At 45.3% G+C, this 22,286-nt stretch overlaps 1 protein-coding gene across 5 annotated transcripts in view; it reads left to right on the forward strand.

Annotated features, from left to right (window-relative positions):
- Positions 1 to 22,286, forward strand: part of SBF2 (SET binding factor 2) — a 2,158,806-nt gene that overhangs the window by 1,907,583 nt on the left and 228,937 nt on the right. For all 5 annotated transcript variants that reach the window (XM_086955965.1, XM_086955960.1, XM_086955962.1 and 2 more), the window contains one exon: positions 11,274 to 11,400. In XM_086955965.1, coding sequence (XP_086812091.1) covers positions 11,274 to 11,400 — 127 coding nt within the window. The remainder of the gene's footprint in view (positions 1 to 11,273; positions 11,401 to 22,286) is intronic.

The following is a 22,286-nucleotide window of genomic DNA, read 5'->3' on the forward strand; positions in this document are numbered from 1 at the left end:
GTTGATCGATGTGTTCAGAGACCAATAGAAGTGACCAGCGTAATGCCAGGCAACTGTTTGTATACAAGTAGGAATAGTGAGGAACTAACGACTGGAAGGCGGGTAAAAGCTCATATTCGTCCAATGCGAGCTCTATGGGCGGGGTTTGCTCGCAGGTGAGAGCGGAAGAAAATGGCGTCTGTTGGCGGCTCCCGGTGGCAGAACAACTTTACGGTTTTAATTTATATTTTAATACTTCTCGCGGAGGTCTTACTGGCAGACCAGACTGACGAATATCTGAAGCGGGAGCATTCCCTGAGCAAGCCGTACGGGGGTAAGAAATGGCGCTTGTGGACTAGAGTTAAAGACTAAGATGCAGGCGAACTCTGGGGGTAAAGTGGAGTCACGTGAGAAGGGCAGGCTTGCTGTCAGCTGCCGTACCTTTAAGTCCTGTGTACGCTCAAGTATAAGTTATCATTTAACATCGTCCCTGACGAGGCACGGTGGCTTTTTCGGACAGCCGGAGTCCGGTTTTGTAATTTAGATGTGTTTTGCCTATGTGGGTAGATCCGGACTGACCATTCTGCCGCCCTGGTATTTAAACGTCAGACAGCAGGCTAGGTGGTTGCTTTCAGAGAAGGATGGGCTCCCGAGTACCATGGCCTTATTTTAGCAACAATCTCCTGCGGGGTAGGGCTAGAGTGATCGTTTTCTTTAGTGTTGATTTTGGTTCCTAGCCAGACACTGGAAATGGGGTCCGTCTTTTTAACCTTATGGATTTGTACAGAACATGATCTATCTTTGCAAATTATGTACCTTCCCTCCGTCACAGATTACAACATTATCTAGGAACATTTTGCGACCACCCCCTGCAAATTGCCACAAGTCCTGCGAGCTCGGTAAGGTGCTGCGCCGCCTGCACACTCACCTCCTGAACACTGGGTACAAACTCCAGCCGCCCCTGCACACACTACACCCCTGCCACAAATCGTGCGAACTAGGCATGGGGCTGCTCCGTCATTTTTCACGTGTCTGCCATCTGAACTGTTGGTACTCACTTCTGCCCTCACTGTGGACAGTTGCTAACAGTGTAGACCAACCATGTCCTTTGATTGCCATCACTTTCCATTCGTGCTCTGCACTCTTCAGTTATTTACAGAGTCTGGCACAGAGTCTGGCACAGGGACTTATGTTTGAGGTTCTAGTTTTAAAGGTCCCCAACAAAGTTGCTCTGAAAAGCTCATGCCTTACATTAAACCATTTCAAGCCCTTTGGTTGTAAACGGTACAGCAGCTACGCGTTGATTTCTAATGGTTACTCTGTTAAAGAAGCTATTCGTTACTTTACATGTCGGGTTTTACACAGGGATATGTATTGAAAGTAACCATTATTATTATTTTTCTTCATTAAATAATTTGACAGGTTGGATTTTTCTACTTCATAGTTTACACCACTAAGAGAAATGTCATAAATAGTCTGTATTTAGAGTGTGTTTCTGTTCTCAGTCATTAGAATGAGTAATGAGACTCCTTAGCTCAGCTGTCTTTTGAAAGCAAATGATCCTTCGTGGTTTACCCCGAACAGCATGAATCCTCTGTCATGTGGTTAGCCTCACTTCTACACTCGTTAGTCTAAGGTCTCTACTTCTGCTGATGGTCTTAAGAACGTAATACAGATGCTTTAAGGCACAACCATGAGAATGAATTGTCTTTTGTATGTAGGAAAAACCTTTACTATTGGATAAGTAATAAATACAATTTTTATCCTTTACACATTTCACTTTAATCACACAAGCTTATCTGCTTCGAGTAAAGTGTACAGGGTGTGTGTTCACTTGCTGTAAGGAAATGCGGTTCTTTCGGAAATATCACATTTAACTTCCTTTCCAGGCCAGTTTACAAATAGAGCTAAAGCAAACCTGTACTATCAAGGCCAAGCTCTGTGTGTGTGTGTGTGCGGCTGTCTGTGTGTGCGGCTGTCTGTGTGTGCGGCTGGCTGTGTGTGCGGCTGGCTGTGTGTGCGGCTGGCTGTGTGTGCGTGTGTGCGGCTGTGTGTGTGTGTGTGTGTGTGTGCGGCTGGCTGTGTGTGTGTGCGGCTGGCTGTGTGTGTGTGTGCGGCTGGCTGTGTGTGTGGCTGGCTGTGTGTGTGTGTGTGCGGCTGGCTGTGTGTGTGTGTGTGTGCGGCTGGCTGTGTGTGTGCGGCTGGCTGTGTGTGTGTGTGCGGCAGGCTGTGGGTGTGTGTGTGCGGCTGGCTGTGTGTGTGTGTGCGGCTGGCTGTGTGTGTGTGCGCGGCTGGCTGTGTGTGTGTGCGCGGCTGGCTGTGTATGTGTGCGCGCGGCTGGCTGTGTGTGTGTGCACGCGGCTGGCTGTGTTTGTGTGTGCGGCTGGCTGTGTGTGTGTGCGCGGCTGGCTGTGTGTGTGTGCGCGGCTGGCTGTGTGTGTGCGCGGCTGGCTGTGTGTGTGCGCGGCTGGCTGTGTGTGTGTGCGCGGCTGGCTCTGTGTGTGTGCGTGGCTGGCTCTGTGTGTGTGTGTGGCTGGCTCTGTGAGTGTGTGTGTGCGCGGCTGGCTCTGTGTGTGTGTGTGTGACTGTGTGTATGTGTGGGTGCAAATGCAATAGGTCTCACATTTGCGAGAGATTAAGCTATTGCCATTGTATATGGCAACGCCATTTATTTATCTGTTTTCCAAAACCAACACATAAATACAAATGTTGTCATTTACAATGCCAATAGCTCTAACTTTTCCAAAGGCGAACCCATTGCATTGTAAATGCTTGTTTTAACTTTCTGGGTGGCCGTGCTGCTTTTATGTGCTGTAACCCTTGGTCTGCGCGAGCTTGTAGAGGCATAACTGACAAAAAAATGTGTCTGCCATGTCCTCTTGAGATGTGTTTATGCGCAGCAAAATAATTAATAGCACTCTTGGGACTCCCGCTGATAAGAATGTAATCTCATCATAGAAAACATTAGGAAAATGTCTTAAAACTTCCAAACGATGCCCAGACAAGACCTCTAGAAGAGGCCTTGCTTTCCTCCTCGCATCTGTTTCATAAACAGTGCCTGTGCACTGTGTTTGGTGCAAATGAAAGTGAAGCGCTTTAGCTTCTGCTGAGGCTTGCACATGTGCACCAAATGTGTAAAGCTGCTATTTTGACAATAGACCTGTGTCGTTCCACAAAAGTGTTGTTCACGCCAACATTTCCAGGTGTCAGCTGCAGTGTGAACACTGAATCATGGCTCAATAGGGTGTCTACAAGAATTTTTGGAAGGCTTTTTAATTTGTAATATCACTGCAGGAAGTTAATTGTCTTTTTAAATTTATTTTAGTACATTGAAATATTTGTTATACTTTTTTTTCAAAGTTAAACTTGATTTATTAGGTTGTGTTTATTCTGTATTTGACCATTGGATGTGCATATTTTTAATTTTGATGGTGTCTCATCTTGATTCGCCTAATATCTCTCAATTGTTAAGAAGAAAGCCATGAAGTGAAGCAGATCAATTTGTCATTCAAAACGTATGCAAGTTTAACATATTTTGCTATGAGAGACAGTCTCACAATTCTAAGTTCTGAACATATTATTTGTGCAATTTTTTATTTGAAGGCTTTTCTTTTTTACCCCTGACCTAAACTACCATCAGATGGCTTTATTGTGTTTTTACTTCAAACGAAATGACGCTAATGACGATTAACTGGCCATCGCTTCCATATACCAATGCAACATTTCCTGTGTTGGCGTTAGCTATAAAATTATTACAAACTTCTTATGTAATGTCTAAAATATATAACCTCCTCCTCTGTTGGTAACTGGAGGTACCTATTTGCTCCAGAGCTAATCTTCCTAGTTAATAAATACCTAAAGAATTTGCAGCCTCCGCCTCCTTAGCAGTTGGCCACCGGTTTGCTCTCAAATAAATCTATATCAAGACTTCTCAATTCAGAAGCATAGGTTGGGACGACCTTATTGATTTATGTCCCAGTAGGGTTTTTTATGTGTGGAGAATGCTTGCATGATGTGGTTAAAGTAGAGGTAAGAGCGGAATTGCCACAAGAAAGGTTGGAATGCCTTAGGAATTAACCAGAGGTAACTACCCATTCTTACCTCTGTATTCAAAAAGAAGGGATATAATAGGGGCAAGGATGTGGGATCTCTTGCTGTGTACCTGGTGACCAGATGTCCAAACAGTAATACGGAAGGAGTAAAAGATGGCAGCTAGAAATTTAACGGTTATAGACAACCATGCTGTGCCCAACTTGGCACTACTTTCAGGATAGACTTTATATTCCCTTCAAGCATTCCCATAGATCTGTACTATGCTGGGCTCCTCAGCTAGAGGTTGAAAGTGGAAGAGGTGGTGTCTGCAGGTAGACTGCACCTGCCACTATTTTGGTTTCCATGTTGTTGGCTATGGTCTTTATGGGATGCCCCAGCTTGCATAGTCCTTTCTTTTTGAGGGAACTGTCCTGCCTGATGAGGTCAAGCACATCTTCCCGCATGGCTCTGAACCACACGCATGACTGTCTCTAGTGGCACAAATGGCCTGTTGACTTTGTTGTAAATAAGCTAGTTGGTCTCCAGTTTTACACATTCTGTATCACAAATTTCCACCATTGCATCTATGGTAGGATGCTTTTATCCCATCTGTGTCACTGCATAAGCTGCACTTTCAGTGTAGACTATTTACCTAGTCACCAGGCTCTATTCTCATTTTCTGACTCCTACTTCTTGTGATTAATAGTCTGCTGAAGAGCGTCGGCCTCCTTTCTTATTTATATTCCACATAGGTCTTTGGTTGCCTAAGAATCCTGCATCCTGGCTCACTCCTATTCCTCCACCCCCGGGTGCTTCTTCACTTTGTGGTGGGATCTGAAACTGCATCCAATCTGATAGTTTAGAGCTTCAGCGGCCAGTACAATCTGTTCACACTATACTTTTGCTGTGCATGTGGGCACTCTTTTTCGAGATACCTTTTTAGGTCTCGCGCCTAGCGTTGCAGTGTGCAGCCCTACTCGCGCAGCGCAAGACCTCTTGAAAGGGGTTTAGAAAGCTACCCAGATGCTCGTGCGTGTGGTTTTGCTTTCCCCCTCGGACATTGGCTTGTGCTGGCTTTTTTTAAAAAAAAACAGCAAGCGGTTGGACAAAGGCGGGTGCATGCCACAATTCAGGCGGTCTGCTGCCAGATGGAACTTTACTCCTTTCCCGACTGCAGCTAACTTGACACGGTATGCAACAAGACGGGCTTCTGGCCCGCCCAAATTGAATCTATCATTCTTTCCCAGCAGGGTTGGTTTGGCAGGCGATCAAGGTTTGCCCTCGAAACATTCTTTTGAAGTATTGCTTATTCAGTGTTTATTATATGTACTCTGCCACCTTTTTTAAAGTTGTAATCAGGAGAAGTTTCTTTAAATACAGATGTCACAAAGCGGGAGCTGGTTATTTATCATGGGCATGTGGGTCAGTGCGTGGTTGAGAAGGCGAGGTAAGACGATACTGTTTCGAAGAGCTCTCTGTTCTTCAAATGCTTATTAAGTGAAGAACTAACTGGCAACTTCCAAACAACCAGAACAAGCATTTGCAATGCAATGGGTCTCGCATTATTAAAGTTGGAGCTATTGGTGTTGCATTATTTAGCAACACCAATAGCTCCAACTTTAATAATGCGAGACCTATTGCATTGCAAATGCTTGTTCTGGTTGTTGGAAGTTGCCACGCTCTGCACCATTTATCTTAAAATTTTTGGGCAATAAGTACCAGACAGCAAAAGGTATTCCCATCATTGTCTTAGAGACTGCTCTGTCTCCTGGAGATGGTGGTAGACAGGTAGCAGCTCCTCCAAGGAATGCTCCCGGGCAGCAATGCCACTAGAGTTCCTGGATGACATGCCTTGTTCTTTCTGGGCTGATGATCGCTGCACTGTACTTGTGGCCCTGGCCTTCAGCAAAAGATCATTGCAGTGGACTTTGCCGTTTTTGTGGAAAGAGGGAATCTCACAGTGGTACTCAACGTTTACGCTGGGGCATCATTTCATTATTTTGAGAAAAGAATTGTTTTAGACACGTTCTTGCACACTTATTTAATCATCTGTCATAATTTTAACTTCTTTCATACTTTACAGAGACCTAATTTGGAAGGCTTCACTCCTAGAAGTCAGAAAATCATTACAAAGTCCTAATGCAATCTTTTAGACATCAGGGCGCCCAGTCTGCGTTCATGACCCACTACAACTTCAGGGGAAATCAGTATGCCTCCTTGATTGGCAGGCATCCATGCTTACCTGAGGGATGGCCTAATGTTCAACAGTAGAATTACATTCCTTTACCCTTTTGCTTTGACTACTCCATTTGCAGCGGTCCTGAGTAAGGTCATGGAATCACTTTGTTTGCAGTGTCTTTCTGGTGCCACCGTTTTGAACTCATCTGGTGTGGTTCTCAGACATCCTGCATCTTCTTCAGAGTTATCACATCTGCCTCCACAGTGGAGGAGGTGTTGCTTATGGAAGGAGGTATTGGCCTGTCACCTGCCGTACCTTTACTCATCCTGAGCTCCTGGTTGCAGAGACATTGATATGTGCCCATTCTTGACCTCTCCACCGAAAACATGTAGTCATGGCTGCTTCTAGGAATTACTTCTCCAAACCAAAGTGTACAACGGCTGAGGTTCTACTACTGAGAAATGTCAAATAATAATCAATTCAGCGGAACATGTCATGGAATTCTTCAAAGATATAACAATATCAGGAATTAAGGTGAATGCCTATAGAATGCATCTTATTCCCATTGCCACCTACAGGAACAGGCCCGAGGAATCATTTCCTTATGGCAAAAAGCTCTGCCAACTGGCCATCCACACATTTCTCTTCTCTCAGGCATCCCTCAGAGAGTTGGACTTTGAATCTGGGCCTGGCCAGAAAATCCACAAATCCATCAAAAATATGGTCTCCTTCAATGTGAAGGCTGTTTTTATATCCACTATTACTCCTGCCATACTCATTATCGAGGTCCAAGCATTGTGCACCTCTGGTGCTTTGTCAAAATATTTAAATGGTTCAAGCTAAGCTAAAGAGATAAACTATCTCTGTTTGGCCTTTAAACGCTAACACCTTCTAATATGCTGTACATCCGTTTCTCTGTGTGCTCCACAAACCTCAGCGTCATCCACAAATATGCATACTTTGCTGCCCCATTCTCTTTAGAAACTCTAATGACCAGTACACTAGTTCCTATTGTCTAGCTTACTCCTAGCAGAGTTTCCACAATAGTTTAGATTCTAAATCTTTTTAGCTTGATTAGGGCATTGTTTTGTTTGTAAATATTTGTCTCTCAAATCCACATAGTTATCACCTTCTACTGTGCTTTGATCTATTTCCTTGGTGATCTAACCAAAAAGCACAATAGGATTTTCTAACGTGTGAAACAAATGTTGACATAGATCGCTTCACAACTGTGAATTCAGTGAAACAATAGCAAGGAAATATCTGGGTAATAATTAGTCTTGGTGTGCAACCAGTTCTAAAGAAACTGAGAATGTTATTTTTGAATAAAAATGTATTTTTTAGGCTACATATATGGCATTAAATAGAATTTAGCTACCTGTAGTCCCTTATGCATACCCTCTCCTTTGTTCTTTAGTGGGCCAAAGGGAGGGTACATAGCCCTACCCTTTCCCCCACCGTCTTTCAACGGGGCAGAATCTGTGATTCTATATAGGATTGTGTTACTCATGCATTATAGAGTGTGTAAACTACATGTAGTTTCCCAAGTGCCTCTACCTGGTGCTTTGGTAGATCAGCCTTTGCTTTCCCAAGGTAACAATAATAGTACTTGCTTGCAAAATTCCTTTATTGGACACTTTACAGCATGAGTGCGGTTAGTGCTGTCACTGGGGACGCAGTGAAGGCACTCTATCTTGGATAACTACCATGGGGAGGGTGGAGGATGTGAGAATCATACCGAATATCACCAATTCAGCAGGTACAGATATTAGCTCAGAGTCAGTTATTATAATACATAATTAGACTGCCCCCTCATGTTGGCTGCTTTAGCACCTAGGCTATTGTGACTCCAGGATGCACATTGAGAGGTGAGAATGACTTGCCATCTTAAAAGTTACTTTCTTCTGGCAGTCTGTTCTCAATTCTCAACCTGCTGACTCACGCTTCTGGAGTATTTTGACCCAGGCATAATTTATGGTATACCCATAAATCTACCTCGCTAGTCACACAGGTGTGCACAAAGTCAGCCAGACCCTATTTATGCAGTCCATTGGGTGGCCTTGGGTTGCTTGGAGAAGCTTATTATGCCGAATCACTACAGTTAGATGTTTATCAATGCCTAATACGTGCAGTATCGGTGCTGGTACAACCATTTTGTGCCTCTATATATCCTCCATGCCTCTTCAAGACAAAGTGCTTCTCCCGTGCAGTGCTTGAAATATTAGCAGGTTGCCAAACACCTCTTCAGTTCATTTTGGAACCTCTGTCAGTGCTCTGCCACTCCAGTATGGATGCACCTTCATGAATCAAGTGATGTGTCTGGTAGTAATTCCCTGGAATTTAGTAGCATTGGGAAGCACAATGACCTTTTCCACTACATGTTCCAGCATAAATCAGTTGTAATGGTTCGAGGAAAAGGATCCCACTACTCAGGACGGGGAAACCCTTTGAGGTCTACACCTTCATTTACTCCAGTAACTTGGTTTTTCTATTAAGTCACACCTGGCTCACAGTCTTGGTGGTATAGTTCCAAGTGTTCAAGCATGGGATCAAAACCATCGTCGTGGTGCAGTCTCACCATTACAAGTGCACTGTCCCAGGTATGCCTTTTTGAATTCTTCTCCAGACTTCTAATCTTCTGAGGCAAATCTCAGTTCAACTCTGTGCAGCAAGTAGTTGAAATTCGTCAAGTAATGGACCTTCTCTCAGACGCAAGTCCCATATGCAAAATGTTTTAAAAGTTATAGTACCAGTAAGTGTTAAAAGAAGAAGCATAACACACCAGTATCAACCAAGCTTATTCAACTCCCCACCTTGCTGATTCATTTTTGTGGACTGAACAGTATGCCCTCTTGCCATTAGGTATTTCTCGCCAGTTTGTGGAGGATGGTGGCAGTGCACTGCAGCCTTCCCCCTTAATTCAGAAAAGGTATTTATCAAGTCCGTTAAAGACTGCAGCCTTAATTTCATTAAACCGATGCTCTTCAGCCCCTTGTGTTTAAAGCGGTCTCAAAATGTAACCGGATGGCACTGATACTGAAATTATCAAAAGGTTTAAGTCCTTCTAATGAGGAAATATTTCTTGCACTTTAATGTCATTCCTTCTGGTGTCAGGTACTTTTCTGGACGCCTTGCTTGCCAAACGCAGAGCTAAAGACTGTGTTTCTGGCACCTGTACACCAAAGGGATTGCTCTTGTTTCTCTCCATATGTTTTTAGATCCTGGAACTCCTAAGAGTGATATTGGCACCAGGGTTTTCTGCACCACAGCAAGTGCTTATTGTCCATAGTAATACTCCCAGTGCTGATTCATATATTGGTCTCCAATCCACCAACCAGGTTACAAAGTGAAGGTAACAGACACAAATACTGATACATTAGTAAGGCTAAACCATGGGGCTTTCATCATAGTCAAATTTATGTTTCAACTTGACAAAATTAGATCAGATGCTATTTATTGAGGCACTGGCTCCCTTCCTGGAGAATGATCAGATCTATACCCTAGTCGTGCCTTGGCTCCTGTAGCAAATCCTTTTCTCCAGAGCGCAGAAAGAAAGGTTTCAGGGGTTGCTGTTGCTAAGTCTCTGGACAACAAAGACTTTCTATTATGTATTTAAAATTGAGCATGCTATCTGTATCCAGTTACCAGTATACCCACCTGATTACAAAGACAGCTAAATATTTATTCCCTTATCTTACACATTCTTTACTGGTACACGTTTTACCAGTTGAACTGCCCACTCACAATACTAACTGACTTACTGCTTTGTGTCCTCACCTCACTGGAGTTTATTCTTTCTTCATTACGGTCGGTAGTTTGTGAAACTCTTTACCTAGTTAAATTTATTGTGAAGTCCATCATCTGAACCTGTGAAGACACGGCGCTGCCCACATAATCAAAGAACATATATTCCCGCTTCTCTTTTATGCACTGCAAACATTGCTATTAGTGGTGCAGTCGGGGCTTGCTGTCCAGAAGGCCATTTTTGGTATACAAGCACTAAATACAAATTAACAGACCATGGCACCCATCACATGGGTTTAGATAAAATGCAAGGTCCCACCCCTCTGTCTAGGAGAAAAATGTGAGACAAAAAACAACAAATTCCTCTGGTGTAGATTCTTTATACATTATTTGACTCTGTTGCCTCAAATTGTGTAGGCCTCGTTTGTTTTGTCAGTTCCTCAATTGCGTTGATCTACACAGGACATACCCAGTTGGCCTTGTATAAACTGATAAATAATGCGATTCACATGTTGACCCTGACATGATACCTGAAGCTAAGTGATGATCTAAATGTAGTTAGCCCTTTGACCTTTCTCTGTAGTCAGTTATTAGATGCCCATGGGCCTAAAATTTGATTGGCACAGTCCTGACTTTCCTTTTGGAACTCACCTGGTAAGGTTTGATTGTATTGAAGGGCTCCTCTGCCCACTGATGCCATGGAATTTAGCCCCAGATAAGCATTTTCACCAGCTGAGTAATACAATTTACAATCAGGCTTCTCAGAAAAGTCTGTTCTGGATTCACAGTAACCAAAAGAAAATCCGACTGAGCTTTTACAAAACATTTTATCAAAATCATTACATTAGTTGAAGGGATACTCCTTCATAAGACACAGAGTGCACACTTTCAGAACAATCAAGACAACCTCAATTCAGCTGTGTGTCAAATGAGTCTACATGGGTAGTTCACCTTAGTTTTTCCTAGTCATTTCTAATCTCTTCTTGTTGCTGCTTATATTCTAAGCAGGGCGTAGTTTGTTTGGATGCTTTATCAAAAATCATGATAGGTATGCTTACACAGTACATTTGCAGAAGATCATTGAAACAGCATGTTCCTCAACTCCAGAGAGTAACCAAACATATTGGGAATATGTGTTCACTCAATTGCTATTTATGTAACTGAGTTGAAAGTTCTGTTCATATTCACTCTTGTGCATCTGTTTTATTGTTTCATTACGTATGATGAAAACAGTTCATAAAGTTAAAGAACTGTATGCATTCTCTCCTTTTCACATGTTTTCTTGCTGGGCTTTTAACAGTATTTTGTTTTAAGATAATGACATTGTTTTCTTTTATAGGTTCACAATCAGTATCCAACAGAGTTTGAGTTTAATCAGTATTATCTGAAGTTTTTGGCTTACCACCACGTCTCCAACAGATTCAAGACTTTCCTTCTGGACTCAGACTACGAAAGATTAGAGCATGGTTTGTATTATTCAATTACCTATGATATCTACTATGAATTCAAACAAAACACACACACACACACCCCTCTAACCTTGCATTGACTTCTGCTAAAAAATAATGTACTAATCTAACTCCATGTGCACATGGATAACCACAAATATGATACAATTGGAGTAAATCAATGGTTTCTGCTTCTAAAGAAAACTGATAATTAAAGAGGAAAATACTGCAAGAGTATCTAGGGACATTCCCCCAGTGTAGTGCCAAACAGTTATGAACTACATATATTTATACGTTCTCCACAGTGATGCTAACACTAGCTCGCACACAAACACATATGTACAATGTTCTTTGAGTATTGAACCTTATTGGCCAGGTAAACAGTTACACACTCAGTTTCTACAACCCCTAGCACTGTAGATAATGCCTCCCAGCTATCTCTAATGTAAAACACCAACAGTGTATCATTTAGTATTTGCAATATCATTATTTTCTTCTGAAATTTAAGTTGACAAATATCAATTTTATTTAGAAGCTATTCAATTCAAGTGTAATTTATGTATAACAAAGAAAATTAACTTTGAAATGAAAAGCACGTGTCACTCCCTGCCAAGACATTTTGAAGTGCACCTATAGTTCGTCTTTGAAAGGCTTTCAAACAAGTCTAATATCCTTGAGCAAGTACTGTCACAATACCACAAATAATTAATACACATTAAAAGCAAAATAAGGAGGGAAGTTGCTTATCTGTAATCTTATTTCTCCTTTTGAGGATCTCTATTGATAATCATAAGCACTGAGTTATCCTCCGTGTGCCAGATGGATTCCGGAGCACTTTTTACAAAATAACGATATAAAAAGCTTTTCTTCGGAAGAGTTAATTTGTTAAAAATAATAATAATAATAAAGCCGCCTGTTGCAGGTTATATTGACCACCTTTTCATTTTTGTCTTTAAAAAGTCATTATATCAGATAAGAAACAAGATAAACCCTTTTACAAACCTTTTAAGGTATTGCTGAGTCAGCGTGCATGCGCTGCTCGGAGAGACTTTAGTAGGTGAGTTTTCAAAGTGCTGCTGGCTGGCGACAAGCTTGCGTTCACTCAAGCATGAACGCGCGATCCACCAGCCTTCAGAGCCATCTGTCTTTCCTCTCGCTTGCTCCCTGCCTCCATCCCTCCTCGCTCACTTTTTTCTCACTTCCATGCCTCCTCCGACGATCACACTAGCTGTACGGAGATCACAACAGCAACCTCCCTAATACTTTCGATGATTGCCAACATAGATCGTCACAACCACACATACACACAACCACACATACACACACAGCCACACACACACACAACCACAGCCACTCACATAACCACGCACACACAGCCACAACCACACAACCACACACACAACCACACAACCACACACACAACCACACACACAACCACACACACACAACCACACACACACACCCACACACAACCACACACAACGACACACGCACACAACCACACACAACCACACACAACTACACACACACGCAACCACACACAACCACACACACACACAACCACACTCACACACAACCACACACACACCACCACACACACACCACCACATACACACAACCACACACAACCAACCACGTACACACAACCACACACATATACAACATATACAACCACACACACAGCCACACACAACCACACACACCACAAACACAACCATACCAAACCACACAACCACATACACAACCACACATAAGACCATACCGAACCATACACACAACCATACCGAACCACACTACCACATACACACAAAACCACACACAAAACCACACACACAACCACACATACAACAACACACACAACCACACACACTCAACCACATACACAGCCGCACACACACAACCACACACACACACAACCACACATACATCCACAACCACAAACACAACCACACACACGACCATACCCAACCAAACAACCACACACAACCACACACAACCACACACACAACCACACATACAACCACACACAACCATACTGAACCACACACACACACACACACACATAACCACACCCAACCACACACAAAACCACACACCTCACATACAACCACACACACAACCACACACAAACACAACCACACACAACCACAACCCCACACAACCACAACCACACACAACCCCACACAACCACAACCACACACAACCACACACACAACCACATACACACAACCACACACACCACTACACACACACCGCACACACAACCACACACACACCGCACACACAACCACACACACACACACACATCCACTCACACAAACACAACACACACACAACCACACACACACAACCACACCCACACACAACCACACACACACAACCGCACACACACATCCACAAGCACACACACACACACAACCGCACACACAACCCCACACACAACCCCACACACAACCCCACACACAACCCCACACACAACCCCACACACAACCCCACACATAACCACACACACAACCACACACACACAACCACAGACACACAACCACACACAACCACACACACAACCACACACATGCCGCCCTCCCTGGCCACTCACTGCCTATCAGCCTCCTCTCAGCCAGGTAGCACGATAGCAATCCGTTTTACTTTCTCGCGATCAGTTTCACTTTCACGGCCGCATTTGCCGTGAATGTGTTCCCGTTTCTAGTTTTATTCAACATTCACTCTGGTTTCCTAGTGCTTGACAATCCAATCTCTACAATATTTAAGCAGCCTGCACGTCTCCTGTCAACCATACCACTCCATGCACTTTCTCCGATCCACATAGATATCAATGTTACAGACAAAGGTAACCAGGTTTCGTATCCTTCCTTCAAGCAATAACCAGAATACTAAACTGCATTTGTGCCCCACTTAGTTTTAAGCAACAAACAGTTATTCTAATCGGTTTGTTTCACAAAGGTTGTGTCTTAGGAGAAGGGCAGTGGCACTCGCATGGCATTATACGCTAGTGTGTTCAAAAGAGTTGTTAAAAAAAAAAAGTTTTATGAAAAATTGACTCTTTTACAAATTCTGATTCCACCAGAATCCGAGTTCTCCACAAAACCCTGTTTTTGTGGCTGTCAGCTGTGAAAAGGAGACCAATATTGCCCCCATTTTTATTATTCTGTATCCTCGGTTCAATTCTGGGGTGCTTTTTCAACTTGTTGCTAGTTCATTGCGAATCTTACCGTTACTAATTCAAATTCTGTTACCTTTGGCTTATTTGCAATGCAAAAATTATCTCAATAAGTTGCTGTAACAAGCTGCAAATCTTCTACGTAAACCCATTCATTTGCTAATGATTTTCCACATAAGGTTGCAAGACCATGAAGGGAAGTTTTCAGGATTTTGAATAGTTTCTTGTTTGATGATGTTACTCTCTCCTGCGCGCCACCCCACTCCTGTACTGAGGTTACGAGAGACTTGGCACCCGCCTTTCAGAGGTTCTTGCATCCACCCAAGTTTGGCCTGGCACTGGTGCGTCCCAGCCTGGCACACACCAGGTGATGATCTCCGCACCTCCTTCTAGACCCCAGCTCACTACTGTTAGCAGTCTGTCACTCACCCCTCACCTCCCTGGCACTCACCCTTCACCCCTTAGGCCTGGCAGTCACTCCACGCACCTGACACTCACCCTTCTCCCTCTCTGGTACTCAGCATTGACTCTCCGTGACACTCAACTGTCACTTCCCTGACACTCACCCTCGTCCCTCCCTGGTACTCCTACTTCCCCTCCCTGGCACATATCCTTCACCTCCCTGACACTCACCCATGTCCCTCCTGGAATTCACTACTCGCCCCCTTGGCACTCACCCTTCACCTGCATGGCACTAACCCTTCATCCCCCTGGCCTGGCAGCTACCCTTTACCCCTTGCACTCACCCTTTCCCTCCCTGTCACTCACCTTTGACCCTCCTGACTCTTATATCTCACCTCCATGGCACTCGACCTTCATCTCCCTGGTACTCACCCTTCATCACCCAGGCACTCAACCTTCACCTCCTTGGCACTAGCCCTTCACCCCCCTGGCCTGGCAGCTATCCCTCCCCCCTCGCACTCACCCTTCCCCTCCCTGGCACTCACCCTTGACCCTCCTGACTGTTACGTCTCATCTCCCTGGCACTCACTCCTCACCTCTCTGGCACTCACCCTTCACCCCCATCTGGCACTAGCCTGGTTTCCCCCAAGAACAAAAAAAACAAGCATTGGCATAGCCAATAGGTCTCACCTTTGGCACCTTATAAGTGTTTAGCCACGCAACAGTTGATGTTGTTGAACCAAGGATATTGTGCTGCATAACTAAATACTTATAAGTTCCAAAATGCAAGACCAAGTGGCCATGCCAATGCTAGTTTAAACGGGTAGTGAGAGAACAGCAATTAGCTTGCAAACCAGAGAAGCTGTAAAACTGACACGTCTCCATTTAGAAAGAAGACTTCGTCAGTATACCATCATGCCCTGTCAGTGGTAATTGCTCCAAATGTTTTGTGGCTACTTACAACAGGAACCTGGAGCACAGTGTTCACACTTTTTGGGATTTTTTGCCTTTGAAAACCTTCCCAAACCTCGACTTTTTGAGTTCAATTTAAATCTTTTAAGACTAGTGGTGTTTGTTTTCTCACAGAAAATGTATTGTTTTATTCACAAAGTACATTTTTTGCAATGTTCCCTTCTTATGGAATGTAAAATGGCCCACAAAGATACTCATGCATTCTCTATTGTTTATCTTCGTGAGTTATGTCGACCAAAAGACTTAATACACTGCAGGAAGATGCAAGGCATTATTGAAAATCTGGAAAAAAATCTGTCTGAAGGGCCTGCAGTAGAATCATTAAAGAAATGTGGAGTGTGCTTCATGCATATCTGACCTTCTCCTGTCTAAAAGGAGATCCAAATCTGAGCTACAGTCTGGGTCAACATCGAGATCTGTGACTTTGAGAATTGTCTTGTTGGCCACTTTTATATGGCTGTCTTCTTGAATGCTTTAAGCACACCCGTCTAGCTTATTACCTTATAAGTTTACTCTATAAAATGGAAACATACATGTCCATGCTGCGGGTGTTGGGGGGCGCACTGGTGGCCTTTCTTCACTTGGCCGCTTCCAGTGGCCAGAAACACTGGCCAAATGGGCTGGGACTCAGATTAGAGGCAATTATGAGCAAGTTTTGCATATCTTTTTTTACCCTCAGTGCTACTCTTTTGCTTCCATAATGAGTCCATATTAAACCCTCAAACAGTTCCTATACTAAGAAGGTAGATCCCTTTATGCCCTAGCCTGCTGCAATCTATCTCACCCTATCTCTTATCAGATAAGAAAACTAATGTGAAGAGGATACTATTCAAAGTTTGTTAAGCGGTAGCTCATTGCAACCGTATTGAGGGTGTTCACGAGGAATATGATCGTATTGATTTTCAGATTACAGCCTGTTCAGAATCAAGCAGCCAGGCTTATTTACAGAGTATTAAGGTATTCAAACTGTACACCTTTGTTTAGAGAACTTCATTGGTCACCTGTAGAGCAAAGAATTCAAGTTAGGATTTGCTGTCTCATCTTTAAAGCAATTGGAGGACCGGGACCGTGATTTGTAACGAACAAAAGAAAACTAAATAGGTATTGTACGGTTTGGTAGCTGCTCTCTTCCCCTGCATTTTTCTGGCCATCACCAGATTTAAGAAAGGGGAATGGCTGGCTGCAGCTTCTCTTTTGATTGTCCTTACTTTTGGAATTCTCTTCCTTCTTTATTATGGTTACAAACTGATTAGGCTTCTTTCAGGGGAGAGTACAGACTTGTCTTTTAAAACAAGCTTACTCCTTTTCCTTATTGTATTTTTTTATATAGTTTGGAATGCACCTCCACTGCACCAGGAAAATCAGTATCTGGGGTATACCTCTGAACTGGCTAAAATCTTTTCTGGAAATGCGGTGCCAGTAAAGTGGTCCTCCCCCCATATTAGGCCAATTTTACAATCCTTATAAATGGTGTTCTACAAGTATCAAATCTGTTTCCCTTGCTATTCAACATCTGTGTGCTGGCTTGGCTGTAGCCCTCCGTCAAATGAGTATCCTGCTACATGTATGGTGGTGATACGTGGTTCCTCTTCAGCCTGAAGAAAGTTTGGGATGTATGCTGCTTTCCTTCATCTGAAGTGCAGTGCAAAATCTTGGCATTATCATTAACTCCAATCTTTATTGAAAGACCAAGTGGTTGATATTGTCAAAATATGCTATTTGCAGTTAAAAAGCTTAGGATATCTATAGCCTTTTCTCGAGGATCATCCGTCAAACTCCTGAGAGGATTGCACTCATTCAATCAAGGCTCGAATATGGCAATTCTGTAAACCTTACTGATTCACTTTCATAATCAATGGTCCCCATTGAGAAACTGGTCAGCGTTGAAGAGAACCTTGATGTTGAAGCATGAAATGTCCAGACAGGGAATTAGGTCAAGACACCCTCGATGCAGAAAGACACGCTATTAGGCAACTTCATCAGCAAACTGGGTGTTCAAATTAAAGCGGAGAAGAGTACCTAATAGATTGGTTCTGAGTATTCGAGAACATACTATCCAATTGGAAAATGTTCATCACTGATTAGCCTTGCTCCCTGTTTTGTTTCCATCTCTCCAATACCTGTGTCACCAGTTATACCTACAGTTATGCCACACGTGGTGTCACTAGCACCTCCACCAGCACCTCTAATTAGATATTCTCAAGGAAGATCACATTTGACAAGTAGGCATTGATCTTTGAGCTGAAGACGCCACTCTTGTCACTCTGGGAGGCACTCCTCTCATCATGGGTCACATTTTAGATATTCCTCCTGTTCCCTGATTTGTAAGTATTCAACTGCTCTAATGGAATAACCTCCATCCTGAGTTTCTCTGGTCATTGGTATAAATAGACTCAGTGAAGTTCTGATCAGTATAGCTTCCAAGTTTAGTATTTGAATTCCAGAGTCACCGGCTTTGACTTCTGTGATTTTGACACTTAACACCACCTCCCTGCTTTTGAGAACTTTATTGCCCAGCTCAAGGGTTTATAGGATCAGTGATGTAACTCTTTCTGACTCCTTCTTCTTGCAAGTCTGCTAGTTTGCTGAAGAATTATTAATGTCCTGAGCAAGAACTTCTGTCCCTCTGGACATACCTTCCGACCAGACACTGTTATGTCAGTCGCAAGGCAATATTATGCTATAACTCTGGCCTGCAATATACCACCGGAAAAAGAAATTAAAAAGCTAGACTCAATGGGGGCATATGTGGGAGCTCAGAGAAAGTAGTGAAGACTTCTAGCGCCACTGCATTACTAGGCAGGTCTCATAGATCCTTATGGTTCTCATTACAGAGCTTCTCTGAGATACTCCCATGTGGGGACAGAAAGGACTATCAAGAGGTTCTGAGTGAGGGAATGTTCGTGTTGAACCATAAAGTCATTCCTGCTGCTGAAAACAGAGTTTGAAACTATTGCTACCAGTCTCGGGAAAAGGAATGAAAATAGACCGCATCAGTGTAGATACTTTGAACATTGTTTTATTAAAGAGAGAGTTCAGATTGCTAAGTGGCCCTAACATTTCCAGCAGCAACATCATTTCCAGTATTACGAGAGGATACAAGCAACCATGCAGCTTTTTGAAAACCTTCAGCTAAAACGTGATCACTCCTCGGTCTTCCATCGCCTTGTGCAATAGGGGAAGCATTGTAAACCATCTTAGAGTGGCAAAACATAACAGGTGACATCTAGATGCAGAGTATTGTGCAAAAAGGCTATGCTCTGCGTACCACTGAGAGAGTTCAGATCCATTCTCAACGTCAAACTGGCTTACACATGGATAAAGAGGGAAATATTAAGAATTCTTGCACTTCCTCATCTACCCACAACTACATTAAAAGTACTGTATATGTTCTAGAAATCCTCAAGACCACTATTTTCATATTCCAGTGGTGGAGAAGCATCTACAAATCATGATGTTTTTGTGAGGAGAACCACTACCAATGCAAAGTCTTTCTATTGGGATTGAAATCCACCCCAGGAACCTTCTCCGAGGGCCTGGCAGTCATTGCAGCTTACCCAAGACACAAGAAAGTGTTCATTTATCTTACTAAGACAACAGGATTAATCAATCCTTCAGATAGTTGTGCTACACTGTTAGAAAACTGGTTCCAGTCTGAATAGCCTAAGACTACGAGAGAGTTATGTCAAATTGATGTCAACCCCATTCTAAGTGTGGCTCACTGGTTAGAGGCGGCAGACCCGAGAGCAGAGGACGGCCCGGGACCAGGGTTCGATTCCCGGCGCGGCAGGTTTCTGGACCAGGGTCAGCGGACTCGATAATTCTCTCGCCTCGGTGCCCACTCTGATCAGCGATCACACTCGGCAACTCTGGGCATTAGCTTGCCTCATCTTCACTAACGGCCCCACCAGACCGCCGGGGATGCCTGGTCTCACCCTGGAGATACCCATTAAGGGACCATCTCTCAGGGAAGCCAGGAAGGCGTTCACAGCGGTCGAAGCGCCTTGGGACCCTCCGGGTAAGTAGTGCGCTATATAAATGCCTATACATTTACATTTACATACATTACCTCAGGCAAGGCCGGTCACTCAGTAGGCAACAGTGTATCATTCACAGAGAGACTGTTTTCTATCCAGTCAAATGTCAGAGTCTTTTAAAGATGTCACAACTCACTGCTCCTCATATTGCCTATTTTCTGGGATCCATATCTGGGATGCATATTTCTAGAAGCATGTGCTCGACTGCACATGAGACCTTTGCAACAGTTTCTAGACAAATAGTGCTGCCAATACTCAGACAACTGGGAACACAACTACATTTAACACCATCTGAAAGAGACACGTTAGTGATAGATTCCTTACCTTAGAATATCCCCAGGCGTCAGACTGGATCCAGAAACTTTTGCGTAGCAGTACCCTTGCGCGTCGTTAGGCGTCGTCTGCGGCTCCGCGTCCGTCGTGGGCGCCGTGATGACGTCGTCGGAGTACTTAGACGCCGCCTCCGCGTGCTGACGTCAGTTCTTCTTTTTTCCGCGCCAGCCAGCGCAGATCTGGAAAGAGCAGTTCCCTAGTCACTTTTTGACTATGTTTTTTGGTGATCTTTTCGATCCATTTCGAAGTCTGTACGACTCCGACGGTGCCTGTAGGGATGCCCGGCTTCAAGCATTGCGACGAGTGCGACCGTACCATGTCGGTCACGGATCCCCACCGCCTGTGCCTGACGTGTTTGGGTGTCGACCATGACGACGAGGCCTGCCCCGACTGTCTGGCCCATTCGAGGAAGGCCAAGCGGGAGCGGTCCCGGAGGCGGCTCGAACTCCGGCAGTCGGCCCCGCGCCGTGTGAGGTCCCGGTCCCACGGGAGGTCGAGGGACCGGTCGCGGGAACGGAGCCGTCACAGCACCGGGAGTCGGCACCACTCCTCCGGGTCCAAGTCGTCAGCTAAGAAGCATAAGAAGTCGAATAGACATCATCACTCTTCTGACTCCCCCCGACGCTCGCACAATGCGGCCGGGGGTTCGGGTGACACCGCCCACGCGGCTCCTCGGGAGTCGCGGGCGCCGCGTCCGGCCCCATACCCTCCGGTCCCTGGGCTGAACGCGACGCCGGAGGAGATAGAGCCTTTCCTCATGGCCATGAGGTCCCTTTCTCCTCCGACGGGTTCCGCGGCGCCTTCGGGCCCAGCGAACCCGTCTGGGGGCCCTAGTGAGTCGGAGGCTTCGACCCCGATGCCGTTGGGTGCTTCGGCCCCGACGCCGCCGGCGCCTTCGGGCCCGGCGCCGCAGGGCCCCACGATCCCAACACCGCCGGTGCCCTCGGGCCCGGCGCCGCAGGGTCCAGCGGCTCCGGCGTCGTCAACGCCTTCGGGCCCGGTGCCACAGGGTGGTGCTGGACCTTCATCGGGCTCTGGGTCATCACCGGTGGACCTTACGACCCCACCGGCGTCGGTCCGTGTGGTGTCCCCTCCGGCGCCGTCCTCGGGTGGCGCCGTCCCCGATGCCTCCTTTGCTTCGGTTCCGACGTCGGGACGGCGCCTATCGGCGCCGATCCCGACGCCGTTTGGAGACTTTAGCTTCTACGAGCCGACCTCATACACTTACGACCCTGAATCTCAGGAGATGAGGGATGAGGATGATTGGGAGGGGTCTGAGGACCCTCTGACCAGGGAGTGTCAGTCTAACATGGACTGGGCAGGAGACCTTGGGGAGGCCAGTGGCCTGGACACCTCTCCAGACACTGGATTTGTCTCTCCTCCTACCGTGGCTTCGGAGGAGGGAGCTACCTATGGTGTGGTGTTGACGAGGGCTGCCAAGGCCTTGGGCCTTGAGCTCCCCGTCGTGAGGACTAACCTCCTCACTGAGGTCCTTAAGCCGCAGTCATGCTCCATAGATCCTCTGCTGCCTTGACGGACGTTCTTTTGGGCATTTGGTCCAGGCCCGCTACGGGTTCGCCCGTAGATAGGAACGTCGCCAGACGCCACCGCCCGGCTCCGGGCGACCCATGTTTCCTGTCCTCCCACCCCACCCCTGAGAGTCTGGTCATCCAGGCCTCTAAATCCCAGACCGCATTCCCGACGGCCCCGCCGGACAGGGAATCCAAGAGGTACGAGAACTATGGCAAGAAGATCTTCTCGTCCCTTAGTTTGGGACTGCGGTCTTCCAACACCGCATGCCTCTTGGGCCGCTACACCCACTCTCTGTGGGAGAAGGTGGCAGAAGTGCTGCCAGAGTGCCCGTTGGAGGTACGGGCCAAACTCGGCCAAGCCCTTGTGGAGGGCCGGGACGCAGCAAAGTATTCCATCAGGTGTGGGCTGGATACTACTGACTCGCTGGGCAGAGCGATGGCTTCGACAGT

The sequence above is a fragment of the Lissotriton vulgaris genome, chromosome 2_1 (genome assembly GCF_964263255.1).
Source record: "Lissotriton vulgaris chromosome 2_1, aLisVul1.2, whole genome shotgun sequence".
Taxonomy (NCBI): domain Eukaryota; kingdom Metazoa; phylum Chordata; class Amphibia; order Caudata; family Salamandridae; genus Lissotriton; species Lissotriton vulgaris.